At 62.1% G+C, this 25467-nt stretch overlaps 7 protein-coding genes across 7 annotated transcripts; 3 read left to right on the top strand and 4 right to left on the bottom strand.

Moving 5' to 3' along the window:
- Positions 1-23: 23 nt before the first annotated feature.
- Positions 24-13363, bottom strand: DHC1.3 (dynein heavy chain; the record flags this gene model as incomplete). The annotated part of the gene is made up of 3 exons (XM_002500298.1): positions 24-12727; positions 12883-13008; positions 13298-13363. The coding sequence occupies 3 exons, from the start codon at positions 13361-13363 to the stop codon at positions 128-130; spliced, it is 12792 nt and encodes a 4263-aa protein (XP_002500344.1). The 3' UTR covers positions 24-127.
- A 336-nt stretch (positions 13364-13699) lies between these two features.
- On the top strand, positions 13700-15015 carry MICPUN_56609 (predicted protein; the record flags this gene model as incomplete). The annotated part of the gene is made up of 2 exons (XM_002500743.1): positions 13700-13735; positions 13917-15015. The coding sequence occupies 2 exons, from the start codon at positions 13700-13702 to the stop codon at positions 14832-14834; spliced, it is 954 nt and encodes a 317-aa protein (XP_002500789.1). The 3' UTR covers positions 14835-15015.
- MICPUN_56608 (predicted protein) lies at positions 14979-15747 on the bottom strand. The gene is made up of 3 exons (XM_002500297.1): positions 15619-15747; positions 15405-15525; positions 14979-15314 (listed from the first exon to the last, which is right to left on the bottom strand). The coding sequence occupies exons 1-3, from the start codon at positions 15706-15708 to the stop codon at positions 15040-15042; spliced, it is 486 nt and encodes a 161-aa protein (XP_002500343.1). The 5' UTR covers positions 15709-15747; the 3' UTR covers positions 14979-15039.
- A 531-nt stretch (positions 15748-16278) lies between these two features.
- On the top strand, positions 16279-17434 carry MICPUN_68791 (predicted protein; the record flags this gene model as incomplete). Its single annotated transcript, XM_002500742.1, has 1 exon — positions 16279-17434. A coding segment is annotated over one exon (1156 nt), but the record flags the coding sequence as incomplete, so codon positions are not given.
- Positions 17435-18244: 810 nt separating this feature from the next.
- MICPUN_107852 (predicted protein) lies at positions 18245-19939 on the top strand. Its single transcript, XM_002500741.1, has 4 exons — positions 18245-18345; positions 18581-18695; positions 18919-19010; positions 19141-19939. The coding sequence occupies exons 1-4, from the start codon at positions 18313-18315 to the stop codon at positions 19696-19698; spliced, it is 798 nt and encodes a 265-aa protein (XP_002500787.1). The 5' UTR covers positions 18245-18312; the 3' UTR covers positions 19699-19939.
- Positions 19940-20047: 108 nt separating this feature from the next.
- MICPUN_79671 (predicted protein) lies at positions 20048-20275 on the bottom strand (the record flags this gene model as incomplete). The annotated part of the gene is made up of 1 exon (XM_002500296.1): positions 20048-20275. One exon carries the CDS (start codon positions 20273-20275, stop codon positions 20048-20050), a length of 228 nt encoding a protein of 75 aa, XP_002500342.1.
- Positions 20276-21116: 841 nt separating this feature from the next.
- Positions 21117-22063, bottom strand: MICPUN_107851 (predicted protein). Its single transcript, XM_002500295.1, has one exon. The coding sequence runs from the start codon at positions 21996-21998 to the stop codon at positions 21177-21179; it is 822 nt and encodes a 273-aa protein (XP_002500341.1). The 5' UTR covers positions 21999-22063; the 3' UTR covers positions 21117-21176.
- Between the last annotated feature and the right edge of the window lie 3404 nt (positions 22064-25467).

Below are 25467 nucleotides of genomic sequence, written 5' to 3'. Positions count from 1 at the left end.
AGCCGTGAAGTTTCGCCGAGGTTGGTTTGATTACTACGGTTGCAATTACAATCGGGGCTCCTCGTTGTGCCACGGATCCGGAGCGCCTCGCTAAGCTAATGTCGTCTTGCGTAAAAGAATAATCTCGTCAGTCGTTCGTCGCGCACAGCAGCGCGACGCCCTGCAGCACCCAAAAGTCAGAGTCGGTGCCCGGCCGGATCGGCAGCCCGACGCAGATGACAAAGTTGGTGGACTGGCCCGTCGTGGACAGGATACCCGCGCGCACGCTCGTCTTGTACAGCGGGCACTGGTACTCCTTGGGGTCCGCGGGCGCCAGGAGCGGCGGGGGATAGTACCCCATCACGGGAACGAAGTGTACCACGGGGAGGTTCGAGATCATAACCCCCGGGTCGCTCTCGTCGAGGTATTTCATCTCGCGGTTCCACCTGGCGTTGTCGACGTAGAGGCCGTCGATCAACACGCCGTCCTCGGGCGCCTCCGTGATGTCCTCGGCCGTCTCCTTGCCCTCCAACACCTCAAAGTTGAAGTTGAGGGCGTCGATGGGCTGCTGGTACTTCCTCGCGTGCTCCTGCAGCACGCCGGTCATGAAGCCCTGCGGGAAGAAGAACCCGCTGAGCCAGTACGACTTGGGGTTCCCCTTGGTGAGCCAGGTGCGCATGAAGTCGATGCGCCTGTGGTAGTCGACGATCCATCCGCCGAGGGGCTTCAGGGACGGGTAAGCAACCTTCTCCCACAGGCCGGGAACCTTGTTGTTCAGAAAGTCGGTGTACATCTGCTCCAACTCGCCCGTCATCACCACGATGCCCTTGATCGCCTTCTGAAGTTCCTTCAGCGACGAGAGCACGCGCCTGGTGAGCTTGTTGAAGCGCTCAATCTCCTGACCGAGCACCACCGACAGCGACTTGAGCTGCCCGGACGCCGTTCGATCGAAGAGACCGGGGCACGCGTCGTCCAGGTCCAGTGGGGGCGCGATGTTGGACTCAATCTCGGCGGCGAGGGCGGCGACGATTTCGTCGGGCGACTTGCCACCCTCCGCCGACGTCGCCCTGGGCTGAATGGAGAGGATGGTGTCCATCATCTTGCGCGTCTCCTGCAGCTGGAAGGTGATGTTCGCGTTGGGGTGCATCCCGAAAACCTCGGGCGCCTCCGTCAACGGGAGCTGCTCGAGGTAATCGCGGAACGAGAACAGGTCACCCTCCGGAGGCGCGTAGTAGGTCCCAGACGGCGTGAACCGGTAGTTATCGTCCAAGATGTCGGGCAGGTAGTACTTCTTGAGGATGGACATGAGGCACCGGCGGTCGAGGTCGTCCGTGACCCTGCCTCCGTAGTTGATCTGCCCGGTGACGTACACTAGAGCCGCCCACGGGATCTCGTCCTGCTCCTCGAGGAACATCTTGAGCGTGAGCATCGAGCACTCGATGTCGCTCGCGTTGAACTCGTACCGGATGTTCCAGCCGAGCGGTCCAAACTTGCGCCTCTCCTGGATGATGGCGTGGAAGGTTGAGAGCGCAAAGACCAGCTTCTTGTACGGCTGGGGTTTGGAGCAACCTTCCCACACGTCCTCCTGGATGTCGTTGAAGGTTCGCTTCATGTTGGCTCGGACACCCTTGGGAGGTTCGTTTGTGAGCTTGATTCCGTTCTGGAGCACCAAGACGGGGAAGATGGCCGCGGGCATGGAGGTGAGCCAGAGCCTGAAGTCGTCGTGCACGGGGTTGTAGTCCTGGCTCATGTTGTTCACCATGGCCTCAAGTGAGAGCATCCACGAACTCGCCACGTGGCAGTTCTGGAGGCACACCCAATCGCCGTTGTCCTGCGCCTTTGACACCATCTCCTCCGCGATTGGACCCTGGCCTTGGCCCAGCGAGCAAAAGTGCAGCCTTTCGCCCGGGACCCAGCCCATCTTGGTGGCGAACCTCTGGAGCATCGCGGTCGGGTCCGCGCCGGTGGAGAGGATGAAGATGATGGGGACGCGACTGTTGGTGTCGGGGAACACGTCGTCGAGGGTCCACGGGGGAGCCTCGGTGAAAGCCTTGCCGAGCTCGGCGCCGATGTACTGCTGCGCAGACGCGACAGCCTTGTCCTCCTTGAAAACCTTCACAACCGCGAGCTTGATGAAGTACGTGAGCTTATCGTCCCAGCCGCCGGGCATCGGTTCCTGGAACGGCGAGTCCGACTCGGCCCAAGCCTCGAACTCGGCTGACTTGGCCGCCATATCCGCGGTGAATCCGGTGAGATAGTCGGGGAGGTCCGTCTCGAGGTAGCACACGTTTCGCCAGACGGCGTCCGTGAGCCACTCCACAGTCTTGGCCGGTGCCTCGTAGTTGAGGGGTGTGCCTCGAAGGAAGACGTTCCACTCGCGAGCCTCGATGACCGCAGGGGACTCGACGGGCGCGGCAACCTCGGGCTTTGCCTCCTCGTCCTCGTCCTCCTCGTCGGATTCCTCCGCGTCACCCACGTTGGCCTCGTCGAACTTCTCCTGAACCGTCATGACCCGCATGATGGACGTGCACACGAGCAGGGAGAACAGCAGCTTGTGCTCCTCGAAGAGACCGCGACAGACGGAAACGTACACGAAGTAGGTGGTGTAGCTCATGAGATTCTTGAGTCGCTTGCGGAGCCGCTCGCTGGGTTCTGAGTTGTCGATGCACTGGTTGAACAACTTCATGAAAAAGTTGAGCGAGTACTGGTACATGGGCCCGATGAGCGCGAGGTCCGCGACGACGAAGTAGAGGATGGAGCCGCGGATGGCGGCCGGCCTGTACTTCTCGCGGGTTTCGTTGATTGACGCCTCTGTCTGCTCCGCCTCCTTCACGCGGCCGTTGATCATGGTGGATGTCGTCTTTGACGTCTCCAGCGTCTTGATCAAATCGACGTCGTCGAGGATGTTGCCCTCGGACTCCTTCAGCAGGCGCAAGATCTTGTCCTCGAGGTCCTTGAGCTGCTTCTTGTCGTTGCTGATGGACAGCACCAGACGGTCCTTCGCTTCCTCGAGGTCCGGTCGCTCCTTGCGGACGACGTCGCCGAGGAGCTGGTCCTCCAAGCCCTTGATGGTCACCGTGAAGTTGATGATTGTAACCTTGATGCAAACCTCGGGGAGGTAGTGCGGGTTGGGCATCTTCGTGGTGAGGTAGAACTTGAAGTTGGGATCGTAGTCAACGTCCGTGTCGCCCAAACGGATCAGCGTGCGTCCATTCTGCACAAACACAGCCTTCTGCAGGATGGGCTCGAGCGCGGGATCGAGAGTCTCACCGATGTCCTCGACAAGCACTGGGGTACCGTTGCGAATGGAGTTTTCCATCGTGCGCAGGTAGTTGCCGTCCGTGAGCTTGATGATCTTCAAAGCGTTCTTCTGCTCCATGTTCTTGACCCACGTGTTGGCCTGCGCCTGCGGATCGATCATCAGCGGCCATCGTCGGCCGCGTGTGACCAAAATGCCGTTATCGACGGACACGTCGTCGGTGGGCAAGCCCCAGATGTTCCACTCGCGAATCTCCACCGGGGACGCCAGCGTATTCTTGAGAGAGCAGTTCTCGCTGACCGGGACGCCGAGCTCGCGGCACCGGCTCGTCCACAGGTCCACGAGCTCGTCGCGGTAGGCGCCGTTGAACGCGCCAAAGTAGGAGATGCAAGCGGCGGAGACGAAGACGTCGCCAACCAGTAACTCGCGCTGGTCGCCGAGGGATTCGGCGGTTGACTTCCAGCGCACAGCCTCGTCGGCGAGGCCGCTCGTTAGCTTCTCCGCGCGCACCAGGCGATCCTCGGTGAGCTGAGCCTGGTCCTTGAGGGACTGGGACTCAGCCTCGGCCTTGGCGAGGTCCTTCTCGAGTTGCGCAACCTTGTCCTGGACGTCCTTGAGAAACTGCTGCTTCTCCTTGAGCGCCGCGAGTGTCGCTGCGAGCGATGCCTCAGCCTCGGCAAGCGCCTTTCGCTTGGGTCTGACCACCTTCTCCACCCCCGCGTAGACGTGCATGGCGCGGCACCACATGCAGAGGCTCTTCGCCGCCTGCGACTGGGATTGGACAATCTCCGGAGTGAAATCCTCGCGGTTGACAAACTTCTCCAGGCGCTTGAGCGTCTTGGGCGAGATGTTATCCTTGTCAAACTCGAATAGGCGCTTCATGAAACCGGTGTCGCCGAGAACCTTCCTTGCGCTCGCCCAGTCCGTCTTTTCCTTCAGAAGAGTGAGCACAGCCTCCATGGTGACGCCCACCAACGGCGGGGGCCTGGGCAGGTTTTTGATCTCCACGATGTCGTTCTTGTTGAGGGCATTGAGCGACTCGACAGCCGCATCCAGCGCGGGCATGGCCTCCTCGAGGTCAGCCTTGGCAGATGCCGCGATGGCTTCTGTTTCCGCGGCCAGCGCCTTAGCCTGGGCCTCCTCTTCGATCACCTTCTTCTCGACCTCCGCGGCGTCGGCCTTGTCTCTGTTGACCTGCTCGATGAGCTCGGCGGTTGCCGCAGATTTCTCCTCGAGCACAGGCTGCAGTTCGCCCAATTCAATCTTCAAGTTATCGATGATGACGTTGGTCTCCGCGAGCTTGTTCAGACCGTTGAGCAGGCGGTCCTTCGCATTGCCCAGCTCCTCCCTCTTCTCGGCCAGCAAAGCGGTGTAGAGGTTGATGAGGTCGAGATAAGACTTGGGCGTCGTGTAAAACTTGCGCCTGAGTTCCTGGAAGAACCGCTCGGATGTCTGGGTGACGGACATGTGCACGTCGACGCACATGTTTGCGACATGCTTGTTAACCTCGGGCGAGCCGAGGTCCACGGTGGAGAGGAACTTGTTGGAGACGCTGGTGAGCGCCTCCTCGGGCCACTCCATGAACCAGTCGATGGTGCAGCAGTTGATCAGAGAGGGGAACTGGCGGCATCGAGACCGGAAAGCCTCGCCCACGGGGGACATGCACAGGATGATGTGGAGGTTGTCTCGCACCCTGTTGATGAACGTGCTAAAGAGCACATCTTTCGTTGGGTTCAAGCCAAGGGACTCGGCGTACGGACGAATCTCGGTCATCATTCGCTCCTTCTCGTCCTGGGCAAACAGTCCGGGAACCTCGCCGCTGTTGAGGATGTTGTTGATGTCCTCGACGAAACCCTCCGTGACGATTTGCGTATCCGTAAACAAAAACACAGTGGGTGTTCCCTCAATACCGGTCTGAACGTAGAGGTTCTTTAGGTCGTCGCGGAACTCAGTGATGCCGTAACCGCGCGTGAGCTCGATGCTGAAGCACTTGAACCCCGCCATGAAACTTCCAAACCGCGTGAGCGACTGCTTCCCGCTGCCGCCCACGCCCACGAGCATCGCGTTGCCGCGTGGCTGCCGCAGAATCCTCGCGATTCGCGTGGCATGCTCGGCGGCGTCCATGAAAAACACCAGGTTCATCTGGTTCGTGGCGCTGAAGTTGTATTCTTCCAGGTAATCCTCCATGATCTTGATCATCTTGGGGATGTCGTCTCCTTCCTCGTACACGCGCTCCTCGGGCTCGCAGTTTTGGTCAAGGAAGTCGCCAAAGATGATGTTGCGATCCTCAAACAAGTCCTTGTATGCCCTGGTGCCCAGCTTGTACTCGACTGGGTTGCCGTCCTCGTCGACTTCAGGCTCGGGCGGGGCCTCGCCCTCCGGAACCGGAGGATCCTCGTACTTACCCTCGAGCACGACGGCGAAGTTCTTCTCGACGAGCTCAGAGGCCATCACCTTATAGTAGTCCTTATCCTCGACGCTGATGAGTCGATCGTGGAACACCCGCATACTCTCGTGAACCCAAAGCCTCGTCATGACGTCAAGAGCCTTGCACTTATCCGGGGTGATGAGGAGCATGCCCTGGAGCACCTTGCTCAGGTCGCGGAGGTTGAAGGTGTAGTGGCTCTTCTGCGGCGTGGGCAGGAGCTCCTCGCTCATGCGCCTGTAAACCTCGACGCTCGAGTCAACCACTGGCGTGACAATCTCCTGGAATTCCTTGGGGAACTTCTTATCGTTCTCTGGCCCGAAGGACGAGTCAAGGAACCCGCTGAAGATTGAGCCGAGGATGATCTTCATCGTGGCGTCGTTTGGCGGCGGCACGTTGAGCATGTTGAAGTGGCGGAAGAACCGGGGCGTCACCTCCTGCCTGCCGCCGCCGGGTGGCGCGCACGCGCACACCAGCGTGGTATCCTCGACATCCTTCCAGAAGAGCTTCTCGCGATCGTAGAAGCCGCGGAAGTCCTGGTACTGACGTAACAGCTCGACCGGGGGTTGGGCGCCGTAGGTTTCACGCGCGGGCATGTTGACGTCGTCGACAAAGAGCACAATCTTCTTGTTGGGCGGCGCGCCAAACCGAGTCTTGCGCTTCTTCTCCAGTTTGGATTCGATCAACAGCTGGGTGTCCTTCGCGGGCGTCTGCGCAGAGAAGTTGAGGATGATGTTGACCAGACCCCTGGGCTCCTGGGACCTCGCAAGGTAGTCGGTGATGATCACCGATTTGCCCACGCCCGTGCCACCGGTGAGCAGCAGGGATTTGTCCACGTCCAGACATGTCTCCAGAAGGAACGAGAAGCGTGTGGTGTCAAGGTTGGGCACCAGCAGCTGGAAGAAGGGCACGTCCTTGCTGTACTTGAACGGCTTCACGGCCTTGTCCCAGTGTTCGAACCGACCCTTGGGGAAGTCAATGTCGTCAGTCACCACGTAAAAGTCGTAAAGCACGGCACCCTCATCCGCGGGGGGAACCTTCTCGAGCTCCTTGATGTTGTCCGCGAAGTGCGCTCTCGCCCACTCGTCGAATTGCGCGTGGAACTGCTCCTGCAAGTTACCGCCCAGCGACCAGACGTAGGAGAAGACGAAAACCTTGGCGAGTTTGGGGTGGAGGCTGAGCTTGTCATCGGCAAAGTCCACACCCTTCTCGGGCTGCACCAGCGATTTGAACAGCGCCGTGAGCGACGTCACCAGGTTGATGTCTACGGTGGGTATGGCCTCCTTGAGGTTTTTGCGCATGAAGGACAGCCCGCCGTCGATGGTCTTGTTGAACAGGCTCAGGATGTAAGCCTTGGTATCGTCGGTCATCGCCTCGGGCAGCTGCGTGTTCGCCCAGGTGGTGACGTAGGGGAGCCAGCCGAGCTCGTTGGGGGGCATGTACACCATTCCACACCGCGAAACCGTCGCGGGAGATGCCACCGCCAGGTCCTGGACCTCGAAGAGCATTCGCATCGTTATCGGGTTGAGCTTGATTCGCTCGCCGTTGGGAAGGCAAAGCGTGCAGTTATCGTCGAGCACGGTGTTCATGTTCTCGATCCAGATGGCGTCCACGGGGCCATCGAACACGACCCACTTTTTCTCCATCGTCTGGTCCGCCACGGCGTTGCGAATCAAGGTGGATCCCAGGCCGTCAGTCCACTCGCCCGTGCCCAAGTTGTACTCACCGTACAGCTCGCCCATCTTGATGCACTTGGGGTTGAACACGTAGGTGTGAATTACTTGGAACGAGTCGTTGGGATGGCCTTCGTTGCGAAGCTTTGTCATCGCCGACTTGAGAATCTGGTAGTTGGTCGTCTTGGCTCCGCCCGTGGGACCGACAAGCATGACGCCAAAGCGCACGTTGAATGTCTCGTAGAGCTGGACAACCTTGGTGACGAATGTCTCCTTTGGCTGCAGGTCAACCTCGTTGATTGACTCGACAATGGCCCGCTCCAAGTCACCCGATGAACTCTCCGGGACAACCTTGCCCGGGAAGAGGTCCATGATCAGGTTCTCGAACAGCTCGCAGTCAGCGGAGAGGAACTTGGGTAGGTTTGCATCGCGCATCGCGCGGATGAGGACAACCTGCTCGTCAAGGTCCGGGGAGCCGCGCTTGAGTGCACCCGCCATGACGAGCAACGACTTGAGCGCACGCATGCCAAAGTCGTAGTGGTCCTGCTGGGAAAGCTGCTCGGACGAGAGCTTGTACAGCTTGGTCATCTTGCGCGACAGGTCCTTGGAAGTCTCGAAACCCTCGGAGAAGAGCATCACCTCGGCGACGAGCGCGTAGTCGGGGATCATCATCGCCATCGGCCGGAAGAGCGCCTTGAGGTTGTCAGGGAGCTCGGTGCGACCGGCGTAACCGGGGTTCATGGTGATGAACACGGCGAACGTGTGCTTCAGCGGCATCTCACGGCCCTCAAAGGTAAAAATATCCAACCCTGCCTTCATGGCGTTTTGGATCGTGAGAAGCTGCTGCGCCACGACTGAGAGGACCTCAATGTCAATACGGTTGAACTCATCGAAGCACGCCCAAGCGCCGCACTGGCTCAAGCCCGCGAAGAACTTACCCATGAACTTGTAGTCCAGGTTATCTCCGCAGTTGAACACCACGCACTGCACGCCGAGCGCCTTGCCGAGATCCTTGGTCGACTCCGTCTTGCCCGTACCCGCGGGTCCCGCGGGCGCGCCGCCCAGCCTCAGGTGCATGGCTCCGGTCAGCGTCATGTAGCACCTGTCCGTCATCGGGGTCACCACGAGGCGGGACTGCGCACCGAGGTACTCGTACGCGTAATTAAACAGCGTGTTGGTCTGGCGGATGAGACAGATGTCGTCCTTGTCGTCCCAGTAGTACCTGAGCTGCATCTGCCACTTAAAGTCGTTCACTGACTCGACCTTCTCCTGCCAGAGCTCTTCCACGATGTCTCGTGCGTGCACGTCGATGGTGATGAGCGCGGCGATGATCTTGCGGTGCAGCCTGGTGAGGTCCTCGCGAACCACCGCGGTCATATCCTTGAGGTCCGATCGGTTCTTTTCCAGGTACTTCTCCATAGCCGCCACCGGGTTTTCAGATTCAAGGCACTCGATGACGCCGCGGCACCAGTAAATCTGCGCAACCATGATCACAATCTGCGCGGGCTGGTTGCGCACCCAATCGGTCCGCGCCTCCTTGGCATAGCTCACGTACGACTCCTTGCCCTGCTTTTTGAGCGCGGCGACCATGGCAGCCTCCACGGCTGTGAGCCACTGCTCAACGTTGCCACGAGCCTTCAAATTTTTCCCGAGCTGCACCCGCTCCCCCTCCGCACTGAACATGGCGAAGATGTCCACGCTCTTGGGGTCCTCGCCAAAGTCGAGGGACTTGATACCATCGAAGCACTTGGACATGTGCGGCTGCACGGCCTGCACGTTCTTGGTCTCGGCCAGAATCTCGAGCAGCTCGTCGTTGGAGAGGAAATAAAACCTCGGGAAACCCATGCGCTTCGTCTCCAGGTACTCCTCCAGGTTCTTTTGGATGAAGTCTAGCGTCTCGTTCGCCTTCTGGAACTTTTCCAGATATCCCGGAGTCGTGGCGGCGCGCATCGCGTTGTCGTTTTCTCGCGTCTTGCGCATCACGTCCCTGTACATCTTGTCCACGCCGTAGAACTGCTTCGACTCGTTCGGGAGCTGGCGCTGGATGTCGGGAGCGCTGAAGATGGACTCCAGGTACATCCAGTTCTTCTGCACAGCGAGCCACTCGTCGAGGGTGTCCGAGAAGACGTTCATGTTCTTCTCCACCTTCTCGACCTCGGTCCTGATGCCCGCGACGAAGCGACTGGACAGGATGGTGGTCATGGTCACCATAGAATCCTCGAGCGCTGTAAACACCTCCTCCAAGCCGCCCAAGATGAAGGTGTCCTTGCTCTCCTTGTAGTTGGTAACAGCAAAGGAGACATCCTGCCATCTTTTCACAATCTTCTCGAGCTGCGACTCGAGCTGCCTCTCCTGGGTCGCCTCCACGGAAACCTGCGAGATGGCATCGGAGTGATCGGGGCACTTCATGTCCAGGATCTTCTGCAGCGTGAACGTCTCGTCGCGGACGATTGGTTGGCCGATGATCTCCTGGATCTTGTCCCAGTGGCGCATCAACAACGCGTCGTTGCCCAACGCGCTGATGACGGGCAGGAGTTGCTTATACGCGTCAACCTTAGCCTTGAACGCGGGCACAACGCTGTTGGGCTGCAGGCCGCGCTCCAGCTTGACGCAGAGCTTACCCATCTTCTGAACCTTCTCCTCCATGGACGCCACGTCAATCTGGTCAAACACCGATTCGGCCCAGGTGACCACGAGCCCGTCGAACTCCTTGTCGCTGACCCACATGGACCGCTTGAGCGCGACGTCCTCGGCCACAGCCTTGAGAGATTCGAACTCGGTTGGTTCCACCTTGAAGGTCTCCTGGATCTTGACGATGCGTTTGGCCTCTGCCTGCTGCGCCTCCACCTTGGTTGTGAGATCCTCGACGAATTCGAGCACCTGTTCCCTCGGCGCCTCCACATCGAGGATCATCTCATCCGTGGCAGCCTTGGCGAGGTCCTTGAGGTTCTGGTTGACCTCCTTGCCGGCCTCGATCATCTCCGCGGCGAACTGCTTGATTCTATCCTCCTGCTGGCCCTCGGATTCGTCCAGCACCGTCTCGAGCATGGCGAAGTCGTCCTCCAGCAGCGCAAACTTGGCCTGGTCCTCCTCCTTGATGGGAAAGCCAAACTCGTTGATGAGGTCGTACAGGGCCTTCACCTCCTCCGCCTGCGCACCAAGCCTCTCCAGCGTGGACTCCCGCAGGTCCACGCAGAACCGCATCACGTCCATGAAATCTTCAGCGGACTTTGGCGGGTTTGCCAGCTTGTTGGTTCCGGCGTGAACCTCTTCGATGAACTTGTCGAACATCTCGGCGGCCAAACCGGGTAGCATCTTCGACAGCTCCTCCAGCTTGGCCGTCGGTGAGGGTAGGAGCGCGGTCTGAAGCCGCTGTGACTTGATCTTGACGATGCCCACGTTTTGATCAACGTAGAAGGCCTCCATTCGCTTCTTCTGGTCGAGGTAGGTGATGGTATCTCGTCGGAAGTTGTCGATGACGAGGTCGCCGGATTTGTAATTTTCCACGATTTGCGACGTGGACGTCTCGGCGTTCTTCTTCTTCATGTTCACGAAGATGTCGAAGTTGTCTTTGTACCTGGTGGCGGTGTCGAAACCGAACGCGAGCGACCTGCGAACCTGTCTCACGAGCTCGCGCCACCGCTCGGTGTACGCGAGGTCCGCCATGTCCACGCCCTTGCCGGACGACTGCTCCATCTCGAGCGCATCCGTCATCTTGGACATGAGCGCCTTGTCGTCGGGAAGGCGCTTCACCTTGGCGAGTATGTCGATGAAGGACTTGACCGTCTTCTCAACTTCCGACTGGAAGTCGTGGAAGGAAGGCTCAAACACCGTCTGCGACGCGCGCTCGTCCCACGCGAGCTCAACCTCAAACTGGGGCAACACCGGAAACTCGGGCTCGAACCTGTTGAGCTCATCATCCTCCTTTTCGTGCCTCGCTTGCATCTGGCGGTCCTTGATGGTGTCCATGAGCTGGTTCTCCTTGGCCGCCTCCCGCACCTTCTTGCTCGCGCTCTGCCTGCGGTTCTCCTGGGTGATCTTGCGGAACATCCGCTTCATCGCGGACTGCACCTTGAGCCGGGGTTTGTGAAGTCTGTACGGCGGCTTGGGCATCTCAAACTGGTCCTCCTCGCACTGCTTCGTCGCGGAGAGCACGTCGGTCACGCTGTCCAGCAGCATGTCGTGCATCGTGTCGCACATGACGTAATCCATCAGCTTGACGAAGGTGAGGCAACGGCGCTGCTCGGTGCGTCGGGTCGCCGCCACCGTGTACGCGTACTGCGCCGCATCCTCGGACCCGCCCCTCTTGGACCCCGGCCCGCTCATCCTCCCCGTCGCGCTCCCCCGCCCAGCCGCGGGCGAGGACGGGCCCGCGGATCCGTGGCCAGAGATCCTGTCCATGCGGTCGGTGCACGGGAGGTCGTCGCCGTAGAACTCCTCCAGGCGCGCCTCCATCGCGTCGAGGGACCGTTGACACGCGTCGCTCACCGTCGCAGTCTGCTCCGCGCTGAACCGCGCAAACTCCTCCGTCATCTCCTCCCTCGCCTCCTTCACCTCGTCCACGAACGCGCCGAGCGTGCGTACCTCGCCGGTGCGCACCTTACTGAGACGTTTCTTGCTCAGTTCTCTGCACGCGTCGCGGATCTTGTCGATGGTGGGCGCAAACACGGGGTCCAACACAAAGAGGTTCTTCTCCAACACCGACGCCGCTCGCTGCATCTTGGCGCTCATCACGCTCTTGCGCCAGAGCTTCCAGCTCTTCCACTTCTTGTACGTGCGGAACACGGTGAGGGACTTGATCTTCTTGTAGTTTGCCACCTCGAGCTCCCATCGCTCCGCGGTGATAAACTCGGGCTGCACGCCGTCGAGAAAGTGCGTGATACCCTGCGCCGACATCGTGTAGTAATCCGTCCTGTCCACGCCGTGGTACTCCCTCACGCCCAGCGCGTACGGCTGCCAGTCGTTCGGGTCCCTGTCCAGCCTCGCGAGGTACACAAACTCGTCCGCGCCGTGCGGACCGGGCGGCAGCGCGTTCGCCACCCGGCGCTCCTCGTCCGCCGCGTTTCGACGCATCCACCGGAGCAGCGCAAGGTACTGGTACCCGTCATCCTCAGACTCCGGCCGGAGCAGGGGTTTCGAGGGAGACACGCGAAGCGACCCGGTGGGGACGGCGTCCGTCGTTCCGAGGGATCCGTTCGCGCGCGAGGAATCCCCCGTGGGCGTGAGGGGCGCGAGCGTGACGGCACCACCCACCCGCGCGGGCGTCGACGATCGAACGGTGGTTTCGTACGTCGCGCCCATCGCATTATTCCTGCCAGCTGTGCCCATCATGGCGGGGGCGGACACCGCGGGGGGCCGCGCGGCGGTCAGGGGCTCGAGCCGCCCGGTGGACTGCGAGGAGGATGGACAGGGGAAGAAGGAGGTGCGTGAGCGTCGGGGTCGGGTTCGAGGGGGCGCGCGGCACGGGGCGGGGAGAGCGCGGCACGCGAGGGCTCCGACGTCCGATCCGATCGTTGGGGGCGAATCGAGTGGATGGGGTGGCGCACCTTGAGGGCGCTCGTCCTGCCCATGGTCTGCGAGGGCCTGAACGCGGTGGCGCTCGGGGGCTTGGTCTTCAGGTAGAGCTGGTTTGCGAGCGCGTCTCGCGTGAGCGAGGCCCTCCCGACACCATCCTGCGGAGAGAGAGGTGGCGCGTGCGGGTGAGAGGTCGGAAAAATCCAATTTTAGTGCGCAGCGGGGGGCGTGGCGCGTTCGCCGCGAGGGGTCTCGAGAGGAATGGGCGACCGCGGCCTTCGCGGGCGTTCGAGAAGTGGCGCTCTTCGAGACCCGTGCGGATCGCGATCGAGCCCCGGGGATGGCGGTTCGGGACCTCGCCGGTCCCCTCCTCGCCAGAAATTGACCCTCCTCCGAGGGGCGCCCTCAGTGCGAAACGTGTTGTCTGCGGGGTTGCGGTCTGCTCACCTCCGCCTGCGTTCTGCCCGTGTGTCCCAGCCCAGCGGGCGGCATGTCTTCCCCGTTGGGAGCCATGGTCGCGGGCTACTCCCGCTTCCTTCTCTGGCGCAGTCCTGAACCCTCCTACCTTCGGGGTCCCGGCGCCTGTGGCTCTGGCGCAGGAGTTGAGATTTCCTGATTGCCTGTTTTGGCTCTTCTCTCGCGCAACATCCATCCTTCGCCGGTGTTTCGCCTGCTTCACGACTCAAGGTTGACGAGTTAATTTCGCCGCATTTGTCTCACCACAAGCAACCAGTCTGAGAAGATTCCCGGAACCTTTTGGGGTTTTGCGTATTTTCACCACGCTCGGGGCCTACGCTCTCCCTTTCCACCAGGCGCGGACCCGCTCGGTAGCTCGAGAGTCCCGCAGCCATGCGTCCCATCCTGCTCAAGGGCCATGAGAGGTGCGTACCACGCCCCCGATCGCGCGCCCATGCGACCGCCCCACGGCGTGACGCGCGAGGGCCTCATCCTTTTTCAAGGCGAAAGGTCTTTGCGGCGCGCCAACCCGAGATCGCCCCTCCCGTCGAACCAACGCTGACCTCACGTTTCGCCGTGCTCATCTCGCAGGCCTCTGACGTTCATCAAGTACAACAAGGAGGGCGACCTCCTGTTCACGTGCGCCAAGGATCACCACCCCACGCTGTGGTACTCCGACGACGGCGAGCGCGTTGGCACGTACATCGGCCACAACGGCGCCGTGTGGACGTGCGACGTGACCGAGGACTCCAAGACCCTCGTCACCGGTTCCGCGGACACCACGTGCAAGATGTGGGACACCGAGACCGGGACGTGCTACTTCACCCACCAGTTCGAGCAGCCCGTCCGCGCGGTGGCGCTCTCCAAGGGCGACCAGCACATGGTGATATCGTCCGATCCCTTCATGGGCGTCCCGGCCGCGCTTCACATCGTGGACGTCGCGGCGAACAGGGAGGAGCAGACGAACGAGATCAAGATTTCGATGTCCGGGCCGGAGGGGAGGATCAACAGGGCGCTGTGGGGCCCGCTGAACCGCACCATCCTCACGGGCGGCGAGGACGGCGTCATCCGCCTGTGGGACGTGGAGACTGGGAAGATTGTGCACGAGGCGAACGACCACAAGAAGCAGATCCAGCACCTCTCGCTCTCCGTCGACAAGACGCACTTCATCAGCGCGTCCCTGGACAAGACCGCGAAGCTCTTCGACTCCGAAACCCTGGAGTGCCTCAAGACGTACGCGGCGGATCGACCGGTGAACGCCGCCATCCTCTCGCCGATCCTCGACCACATCATCCTGGGTGGTGGCCAGGACGCGATGGCGGTGACCACGACCCACTCCAAGGCTGGCAAGTTCGACTCCAAGATCTTCTACAAGATCTACGAGGAGGAGATCGGCGGGATCCGCGGGCACTTCGGGCCCATCAACGCGCTCGCGTGGCACCCGGATGGCCGCTCGTTCACGTCGGGTGGCGAGGACGGCTACGTCCGCATCCACCACTTTGACAACGACTACTTCCGCATCAAGTAAACGCATAGGAGATGATGGGAGGCGGGTGTGTCGTGCGGAACGTGACGGGCGACGCGGCGGTCGCGTCGTTCGAGGTGAGCGTACAGGGGGTGGGGGGCGTCGTCGCGGCGGGGTTTGAGGAAGAGCCCGCGTCTCGAAAATAGCTTACGAAAATACATAGGCAAAGCTTTACATCGCGAGAGTCAAAACGTGACTCGCACCCTGGCTAGTCCCACATACCCTCACCTATCTCGCACTGCCCGGCGTAGTTGCAGTTCACGGAGCCGTACGGCGCGAGGTTGAGCGTCCTGACGTCGTGGGAGTCGGTGAGCTCCGCCGCCGCCGACAGATACTCCTTCAGGTGCGAGCTGTCCCGGTGCTCCTGAAGCGCCGCCTCGTCCTCGTACACCTCGTACAGGTAGACGACGTTGGGATCCGATCCGTCCTGGTTCACCCCAAAGTCGAAGTACATGCACCTGTCGTTCATGTAGCAGTTCGTGACTGCGTTGGATGGCGGGATTGTCAGACTTGCGCGTTTGTCGGGTTTGACGGGTGAAACAAACGATCGATGACTTTGGTTGACTGACTCACTGTGTCGCTTGATGAGCTTCTCGTACTCCTCCATCTTGCCGGATTTGACGGTGACGGCGACGAACAGGGACTGGCGACCTTCCGCGATGGCCTGAACGCGCAGGGATACCCGCCCGGAGGCCTGGAGACGACGATCGGAGGGTTGGTGAGCGTCCGTGCAATCGATCGGGCGTGCGTGGGATGTGTGCGACGGAGATGCGGATAGGGCACTCACCCTGGTAGCGGGGGCGCGGCGGGTCTGGGGACGCGCGCGAACGAACGTGGACCCGCCGGTCGTGAAAGCGCTCTGAACGAAAGCCGACATCGTGCTCGACGCGGGTGTCAGGGCGCGTGCGGAAGTGCGCGGGAAGGCTGACTGTGATTCGAGTATTTGTCACGATGGCGAACGGGATAACCTGAGATAACGCCCGCTCGCCTGTAAAATCGAATATACTGCGAAGAAGCGACACGCCACACCAGTCAGACTTTTGCCCATTTTCGGGTTTTTCTAAAAAAGCCGAATATACTGTGGTTTGTGTGAGAAGAAGACAGTCTCGAATTTTTCACGCGCGACCAAAGTTTTCTCCGGTATCCCGCCGCTTGGCGACGCCCAGTCGACATCGCGCCCCCGCGGTGGGGGATGGACATGCGGGCCGCGGCGTGCCGCCCCTCCGTGCTCGCCGAGCGGTCGATACGCCTCGACCATCTCCGGATTCGTGCAAGGATCCGAGGGAACCCGCGAACCGCGCGGGATCTTCCGATCCCCCGTCGTTCGACGACGACGCTTCGAGGGTCGGACGGCGACGCCCCGAGCGTCGTGGACGTCCTCCCCGACGTTCCGCGCACGGGCAAGGGCGGATGCTTCGTTGACCACTGCGACGCGCGCGTGGCACCCACGGACCCGGACGGACCCCTCGCGGGTCTCACCTTCGCGGTCAAGGACAACCTCGACGTGGCGGGCCATCGCACGGGCTGCGGCCAGCCCACCTGGCTCGACACCCACCCGGAACCCGCGCGCCAACACGCGCCCCCCGTCGCCTCCTTACTCGCCGCGGGCGCCGCGTGCGTGGGCAAGACGCAGATGGACGAGCTGGCGTGGGCGCTGCAGGGCGAGAACCACCACTACGGTACCCCGATAAACCCCGCCGCGCCCGAACGCGTCCCGGGGGGATCATCCTCCGGATCCGCCGTCGCCGTCGCCGCCGGATACGCCGACGTCGCGCTGGGCACGGACACCGCGGGCAGCGTCAGGGTCCCGGCGTCGTACTGCGGGCTGTGCGGGTTCAGGCCCACGCACGGCCGCGTGGACGCCACGCGCGGGTGCGTCCCGCTCGCCCCGTCCTTCGACGTCGTCGGGTGGTTCGCCAGGGACGCGACGACGATGCTCCGATGCGGCTCCGTTTTACTCCCTCCGTGGGGCGCGTGGGACACCGCGTTCGACCTGAGGTTCGACGGGGCGATCGCGCGGGACGCGTTCGAGCTGTGCGACGAGGAGACGCGGGCGACGCTGAGGGAGGCGGTGGCGAGGGCGTGCGGACCCGGGCCGTTGGGCGAGGCCGGGGGGGGAACGGTCGAGGTTGACGTCGGCGGCGGCGGATCGACGCCGCCGCTGACGGAGTGGTGGAACGTGTTCCGCGTGATCCAGGCCAACGAGGTGTGGCGCGCGCACGGCGCTTGGGTCAGCGAACACCAACCACGCTTCGGGCCGGGGGTTAAGGAGAGGTTCGAGGGCGCGGGTGGGGTGACGGACGCCGAAGCGGCGGAGGCGTCAAAGACGAGGGACGCCATCGCCGCGTCGATGGAGTCGACGATGGTGGACGAGGCGACGGGCAAGGACAGGTTCTTGTTCCTGCCGACGTCCCCCGGGCCCCCGTTGGCGTCGGGGGCGGACGCACAGACGGTGGAATCGTTCAGGAATCGTCAGCTGAGGCTCACCGCGGCGGCGGGTCTCGCGAGGCTGCCGCAGGCGACGGTGCCGGTGCCGAGACGATCGGGGCCGCCGCTCGGGCTGAGCGTGGTGGGACCGCGCGGGACGGACGAGGCGCTGCTGAGGCTGGCGTGCGAGCTGGAGAGGGCGCTGAAGGAGCGGCCGTAGCGATGGTGTGGCTCGCGCTCGTTCCCAAGGGCCGAGGAGGAGCTCGTCGGTCGGTCGGTCGCGCGGGGTGTGGATCGACACCCCCCATCCCCCGGGACGGTTTATTTCCCAGGCTAATACCTCTCGATTTGACGACGACGATCGGTCCGGTCCGTCCCCTCGAGCGCGCCCCGGCCGGTCTTCGCCTTCGTCGTCGCGCGGAGGACGAGGTCGGGCTCGGCGCCTGCGTCCTCGCGGTGTCTTCCTCGACTCTCCCCTCCCTCGTTCGCACTTCAGCGCCGGAGACGAGCCTCGTCATCAACCCGGAACCAGCACGAGAAAGTTCAAGCGCGGACGTTCCGGCGCAGACGACCAGGGGCTGCGAACTGCTTCGCACGGATTCTGCCCGCCGGTGCAGAAATGACGTGATTGGTCGAGACGTGTAACGGTACAGCAACTCAAGAAATTGATTGGGGAGCAAGATTGACACCTCACCGCTGAGTCGGCAATGGAACGCCTACCACAGATTGCCACATGTAAAAGGACGTCAGGCGAAAGGGGGCTGAGTCAGCTTCTCGTGTGGGCTTAGGGTAATTTCTATCTCGTGGTGTGTTTTTGGAGGTGAAAATGATGTGATCATTTGTGACTGTTTGCTCGTACGATCCAACCATCTCTTTTTGTCGACCAAAATGCAAGCCGAGATAGTTGGCGGCATTTTCTGTTTTCGAATGGAATTTCGTCACACGTGGAAAGGTCGGGTTGCAGGCGATTTCCCCATTCTGCGTCGCGCCGTTCAGCTCCGCTGTTCGAACCCGCCCTCAAACCCCTAACCAACACACCAAAACAACTCTAAACATGGACAAAGCTTCCCTCAGGCTCTCCGGACGGGTGAGTGTCACGCAGCGCGCGCGCGTTCGCGTCTCCGCTCTCCGGAATTCCCGAAAACCTCGCCTCTGCACTTTTTTTTCTCAGCGGGCATTAATTTTCCAACGCGGCCAATCGGGCGCGGCTAATCGGGCGCGTCGCGGCGCCGCGCGGAGACGCGAACGCGCCAAAACGCTCCTCAACGAAAAACCTGCGATGACTGACGCGGAATTCACGTGTTCCCCTCCTTAACGCACAGGTCGCCGCCCACGGCAACGGCCGAATCGGCAACGAGAAGTTCACCCTCACCGCCTCTACCGGCTTTGCCAACGGTGGCACCGTGACCCTCAGGGCCACCCCCGGTTTCTCCCCCAGTAAGTGAGCCCTCCGCGGTTTCAAATCAACATCATCGCTCAGCTTCGTTCAGAGGCGGAACGACGCGCGTCGCTCGCGGCGCCCGTTCGCGAACCGCCGTTTCACGGACGGACCGGCGTTCCAGCTCGGACCGGCATTTTTCCTTGTTCCCGGAAAACAGCAATCCCCGCAGCAAACGCCCGAAGGACTTTCGTTGACGTTTCCTCTCCCTCGCGACCGCAGAATACGATGAGAATGAGAAGAAGCTGAACTTCCAGGGCGATGCTATCTCGAACGTCGGCGACATCGGCAAGCTCTCGGAGATCGACGTCCAGGTGAATACAACCCCTCCTTATCCGTTCGCCTCCAGGGGTACCAGACCCCGAAACGCTCCCACTTTGCGTCGCTTCGAGGAAACCCAACTGACTGGACCAACCCCTCCTCCCCGTGTTTAACTCTCCGCAGTTCTCCAAGTCAGGCGTCGAGCTCGCTGGCCAGGCCTGCGACGTTACCGTCGCCCGCGACCACGCCGAAGGAGACAATGCCGCCCCCTCCGGCGTCCGCATCAAGTCCAACGTCGACAAGGTTGGCGACGTCACCATCACCGCCATCCAGGCTGGCCACAAGACCCTCAACGACGAGGATGCGCGCGCCGAGAAGAACGCTATCCGCATCGCCGCCGACATTCCCCTCTCCGACGTCAACGCCGACCTCACCGGTTCCGTCGACTACGACCTCGTCAGCAAGAACGCCAACGTCAGGATCGGCTACCACAAGGACGACATCACCGTCAAGCTCAGGACCCTCATCAAAGAGGACGGTGACAAGAGAACCGCCGCATCCACGATCAACCTCGACTACTCCGGCCTCGAGGGCATCGGCGTGGGCGTCGAGGTCAAGGACGACAAGACGGGCCATCTCCAAATCACCAAGGATGACTTCAAGCTCAAGGTCCCGATCGAGGAAAACAAGGTGAAGACCAACGACGCGTCCATCACCTACAACTGGGCCATCGACATGTAAGAGACTGAAGCAACTGCTGCTTCAGCGCGCGCGCACGCAAGGGTTCGCAACACGACTGTAGAAAATGAACGGACGACCAGTTGATCGAGCACACGACTTCGAGGCTGTACGTTGTACCACCTGTGCATGTACGAGTATAAGGCTACTCTATCACCAGCCTGAATATCATGTACTCCGTGACACGCCTTTCGGTGTGTGTCTGCATCTTTTTTCCTTTTAATAATAATTTTCATTCGTGAACGTCTCGTGTTTGCGCACTCGTCGTTGTCAGTTGCGACGAGCCCTCGGCGCCATCCATCGTGCCGCGTGTCAAGATCGGTGTCCCAATCACCACGCACTTCTCAATCAATCAGTTATCCCCCTCGCGCGTGAACGAGTTGTAGTGCACGGGCGACACGTACGTCAGGAAGAGACGCTTTCGCCGCCGCGACTCCCGCCCGTCCCCCTCTTCGGTCTGCGGCTCGTACACCAGGTACCAGTTCTCCGCCGTGGACTGCACCACGTGTATGACGCACTGGAACGCGTCGGAGCACGCCCGTAGGGTGAGCTCGTCTCCCCACGTTCTCGCCAACGCCATCGACGCGGCGTACTCGTCAAACGCGTCGGATCCAAAGAAAACCTCGTACTCGACTCGACGCCGACGCATGTGCTCCACGCATGTATCCCTCACCCTCTGATGATCCTCCTGGTCCCCGAACAGCCCGTGCGCCAACGCCCTGAACTGGCAGTTCCCGTCGTCCCCCATCCGAACCGTCCTCAGCCGCAGGGACGCCAGTCGCGTCTCCAGCAGCGACGCGCCCTCCCTCCCGGACGCGACGGGCGGGCTGGACCCCGCGCGCTCCGCGTCGTGCGCGCGCTCGATGCACCCGGCGACCCGCGAGTCCGTGCGCTTGAGCAGCTGTGACGCGCGCGCCATCGCCAGCGCGGTGGCCCGCCAGCGATTCAGCGCCCTCGCATCGCTCAGCTCGCGCGTGAACGCGACCCTGACCGGAGGCTCCCCACATTGCTCGAGCCTCGACTCCAGATCCTCGGACCAACCGCTCGGGGCGAGCGGCGGAAGGTCCGTCCGAGCCCTTCTAACGGGAGATAACGTATCGACGAAATCATCCGCATCCTCGGCGACGATTGCATCGACGGCGAGCGGTGGCGCGTTCGTCAGCGCCCTCCGCACCCCTCTGGCGCTGAGGTCGTGGACCAAGGAATCCGGTCCGCTCCACGAGTACTCCCGCTTCGTCACGTCCCCCTTGGACGGCGAGGCATTCGGGGAGCCCGCTCGGGCGTTGAAACAGTACCTCAGGCACATCCGCGGCGGGGAAAGACCCGCAGGTGAGCCGCGCGATCTGCCCGGGTCAGGCTGCCGCGGGGAAGGGCGACTGCGCGGGAAGTGAGACAGGTGCCAGCGCTCTGATGGGTTCTCTGAACAAACCTGCAGGACGTCGTTTTCAAGATTGGTGACGGATGCGGACATCGCCGGTCAACTAAAGCTCGATCGCGAGCTTCCCCCTGACCCTCCTCCCGTGCAGCGCCCTGAACGCCTCGCGCACTCCCTCGTCCGTCAGGGGAACCGTCCTCTCGATCGCCGGCTTCACCGCGCGAACCCCTCCGTTCGAACCTTCCCCTTCCGCCAGCGCCCTGAGCGTTCTCAGGTCCGGCGCGCACTGGTTAAAGTTGATCCAGAACAGCTCCTTGCCCCGCTTGAACAAGTTGACACCCGTCACCCGCTTCACCCCCGCGGTGATCCACCCGCCAGTCCTACCCCCGATCGTCACGTAGTTGTGCTTGTCGGCGGCGTTCGGCGAATCGTCGAGCAACGCCGGGTTCGATCGGATCCGCGACTTGTACGCGTGCGCCCGATCCCTCGCGTCGTGGCTCGAGACGGTGTCCAGCACCAGGTCGAAAGGGCGGCCGCCGTGTTTGCGCAATACCTCACGCAGTGCCTCCACCAGCGGATCCGGCGCTACCCCCGCCTCGTCGTCGTCCGGGGGTTCGAGCGCCTCGTAGTCGAGGACGTCGTCGGCGCCCATGGATTTGACGAATTCGACGTTTCGGCCGCTGCACACGCCGACGACCAGCTGTGCGCCCCTCGCCGACGCGACCTGCACGGCGAGGTGACCGACCCCGCCCGAGGCGCCGAGCACCAACACCCTCGTGCCCGGCCCGAACCCGTGCTGACGCAGCGCCTGCACGACGGTGAGGCCGGGGAGCACGAGCGCGGCGGCTTCCGCGTGCGTCAGCGACGGGGGTTTCGTGGCGAGCTGCGACGACGGGACGGCGACGAGATCGGCGAAGGAACCGCGCATCGGGGGCACCGCGCCGAAGACCTCCTCGCCCACCTCGAACCCGCTCCCGGGATACGCGCGCTCGACCACGCCGCTGAGGTCGAACCCCGCGACGCGACCGTCCACCAGCCATCGCGCGGCGCCCCGCCACGACTCCGGGAGCTTATCGGCGACGACGAATTTTGCATCGACGGGGTTCACCCCGCACGCCCTGACGCGGACGAGGACGTCGCCGCGGCCGAGTTTGGGCGCTCGCTTGGTCACGACCCTGATGCCCTCCTCGGCCTTTCTGTCGTACACGGCGGCGCGGATCTCCTCCCGCGCGTTCGCGGCGGGCATGGGAGCAGACAGCTGCGGGGACGGGCGGTCGTCGTTGTTACCGCGCTCCAGCGTGCCAGCGCCTCCTCCGCCAGCGGACGGGCCCTCGGTCGGGGTGGAATCGGCCCTGGCGGTGCGGGTGCGGGGCGGGTGTCGCCGAGCGAAGGAAGGGCGCGATGCGAGACGACGCCCCGCGCTGTGAAGAACACGCGCGAGGGAAGGGGTGAGCGTGGCGCGCAGTGTTGCGAAACGCGCGCCGGCGTCGCCGGCGCCCCGCGAACTGGAGCCAAAAAAGCCACCGATAGCGAGCCGGGCAGACAGGTCAGCACTTGATCGGGGAAAGTCGAATTACGGACACCGGACCATTGACCAACCACAGCGCCAGGGGAACGGGCGGATCGACGCGAACGTCAAGAGAGTGCATCGAGGTTGCCACAGTCGGCCATGTTCGGCCGGCTGAGAGGTAATCGGGAGAACGGAAAGTGGAAGGGTGTCGGCGAGGGTCACGTTTCCAACGATAACGGATCTAACGGAGATGCGCCCCGCGGGGCTGGATCGGGTAACGATAACATGCGCTCCCCGAGCTTCGACGAGAACCCCGAACGTTCGCTCCCCACTTACGGCAGGAGCTCGTCTCGCAAGCACGATAGCGCGAGCTTCGGCAGGGTGCTCTCCTACTTCAAACCTACGGCGGTCAAGGGCTCGTCGGACCAGCACGGCATCGTCATGCGCCTGCGACGATTCTTCGGGGCGGTCACCGGCCGCGTGGAGGGCAACGTGGCGTCGAGAAAGGCGCGCTGGCTCTACGGTCTGGCGTGCGGACGTCGTCGTACCGACTGGTACGCCGCGCTCGTCTTCCTCGTGCCCTGCTCCGTGTGCTTCACGGTGTTCATGTGGCCCTACGTCCTTCCGAGCGACCTCATCGAGGCTGTGTACAGGTCAACCGCCACCTCGGCGAGCGCCTGCACCGCCATGACGACGACGTACGTCGCCCCGATCGTCGCGCAGCAGTACGAGATGAACAGGGCCAAATGCCTGGACCAGGGCGGGTGTCCATCCGCGGAGGATATGGGGTCGCTCATATGCCAGCAGACGGAGGCTTGCGGCGCGGACCCGGCTCAGGCGGCCAAGAATTTGGAGAACATGATCAACCTCGCGGCGGCGAACGGAGGAGCTTTAGGGAGGAGGAGAACGCTGCTCCAGTTCGAGGGGCTCATCGATTTCGTCGCGGATAACGGCGCGGACTCCTTTCCCAAAGACGCGGTGGACGTGGACGACACCCTGAGCGAAGCCGCGAGCCCGTGCGCGGGGTGCAAGAAGCTCGCGACGCAGGTGTTCAAGGAGGCTGAGAAGGGGGCGCCGGACAAGCGCTGGGTCGAGGCGATGATTCGCGTGCACGGCAGGGAGTGGTGCGTTCGGCAGAGCGAGTCCGTCCTGCCGGCGTACGATCCCTGGAAGACGTACAGGGGCATCACCTCGTGGGCGCAGGTGGGGAACACCCCGGCGGATGAAAATTACATGAAGGCCAACGGGATCCCCAAATTCGGCGGCGCGGGTGCCATGAAGTCCAAGAACACGGACAAGAACACCTCGTGGCCGCCCCAGGACGCGCTCAGGAACGGAGAGTACAACCCGTTCGTGGCAAACGCGACGGGGAACCGCAACGGAACCTTCGACAATTCAACCTTTGTGGACCCGCCCGTGAACGAGGCGCTCATGAAGCTCCTTCTCGAGAACTCGCCGCAGCTCGCCTGCCCCCTGAGCAAGGCGGACAAGGTTAAAAAAGTTGAGGCGTTGCTGAGAGGGGAGACATGGCCCCCACCCGTGCGCCCGCCCCCGCCCTGGGCCAAGCATTGCGTCAAAAACGCCACGCGCGACGTCATCGGCCACGTCGGCCACACATCGATTCACTCGAGGGCGTCCCTGGAATTTACCATCCTGGTACCCGCGATGATCATGTTCTCCGTCATGATCATCAACTCCGCGGCGATGCTGTACTGGGTGGAAACGCCGATTGTGTTTGGAGGAATAGTGGTCTTGGCGCTGGTCCTGGCCGATAACTGGCTCGCGGTGCGCAACATGATCCACTGCATGGACCGAGTCTTTTTGGCGCTGAACATCCTGCACATGTCCATCATCGCCGGAGCCATGCTTTCTGCCGTGGGTCTCCTCGGGCACAGAACGTTGATGGGCGGCACTTTATGGGACGCTGAGAGGACGAGATGGAGGGAGTGGATGGCTAGCAAGATGCTGAAGGGGCCCAAGAATGCGCAGTTCAACGTGAAGCGGGCCAACGTAATTGTGCAGGGCACCGCCAACATGCTCGTGAGCTCCGCCGCGCGGAAGCTGATTCCGGGATTGAACGTGGCGGCTGGTGCGGGTAAAAAGGCGGGAGGGATGGTGCTGAAAGGGGTGAAAAAGGGGGCGCGATTCGCCAGGCCCTCGCGCAACGGCATCCTCGGCTCTTGGATGGGTAAAACTGGATTCCCGAGGTTCATGGAGGACTCTGTGGAGAACCTCTGGAGGACCAAGGTGTTGGGCAAACCGCCCAAGCCCGCGAAAAAGAGGCTCACATCCTTTCAGGACAACAGTCAGCTCGAGATGGCGACGAGTGCCAGCGCTGTGGCCTCCGAAGTTAACAAGCAGCAGCTCGGTAACCTGGGCCAGGTCAACAAGAGGGACGTTGACGTGCTCATGGCAACATGGAGGGAGACGGTGCAGCGAATTATGCAGGCGAGAACGAGCGCGAAGCTCATCGAGCTAAAGGACGACGGCGGGGTGGGTTGGCAGGAAAGCGCCATCCCTCAGCACAAGATTGGCTTCTCGGGGCGCCTTCGTATGGGCATCTTTGGCACGCTGTTTGTTGCGATCGTGTGCTCCCTAATTGCTGCTCAGCAGGTGCGCAGGTTCATTGAGCTCCTGCGATGGTCCAGCGTCGCGAGGTGGTGCACGTGGGCGGCTATCGGGATCAGAGATTTCAGGCTTATCGACCAGATCGCCACGGCCATCTGCGTGTTCCTTCCCATCGGCTCGTTTGCGGTCATCGTTGGGCAGCTCATTGCCATTTCGGAAACCTACCGCAGCAACATTCGCGGGCTGCGACGGGGTGAACCTGTGTTTACTAAGAAACAGATGGAGGCGTCGGAGATTAGCGTTGGTTCCGAGTGGCTCG

Source organism: Micromonas commoda, chromosome 3, assembly GCF_000090985.2.
Source record: "Micromonas commoda chromosome 3, complete sequence".
Lineage (NCBI taxonomy): Eukaryota > Viridiplantae > Chlorophyta > Mamiellophyceae > Mamiellales > Mamiellaceae > Micromonas > Micromonas commoda.
Note: the sequence above shows the minus strand (reverse complement) of the source record. Positions and strands in the feature narration are given on the sequence as shown.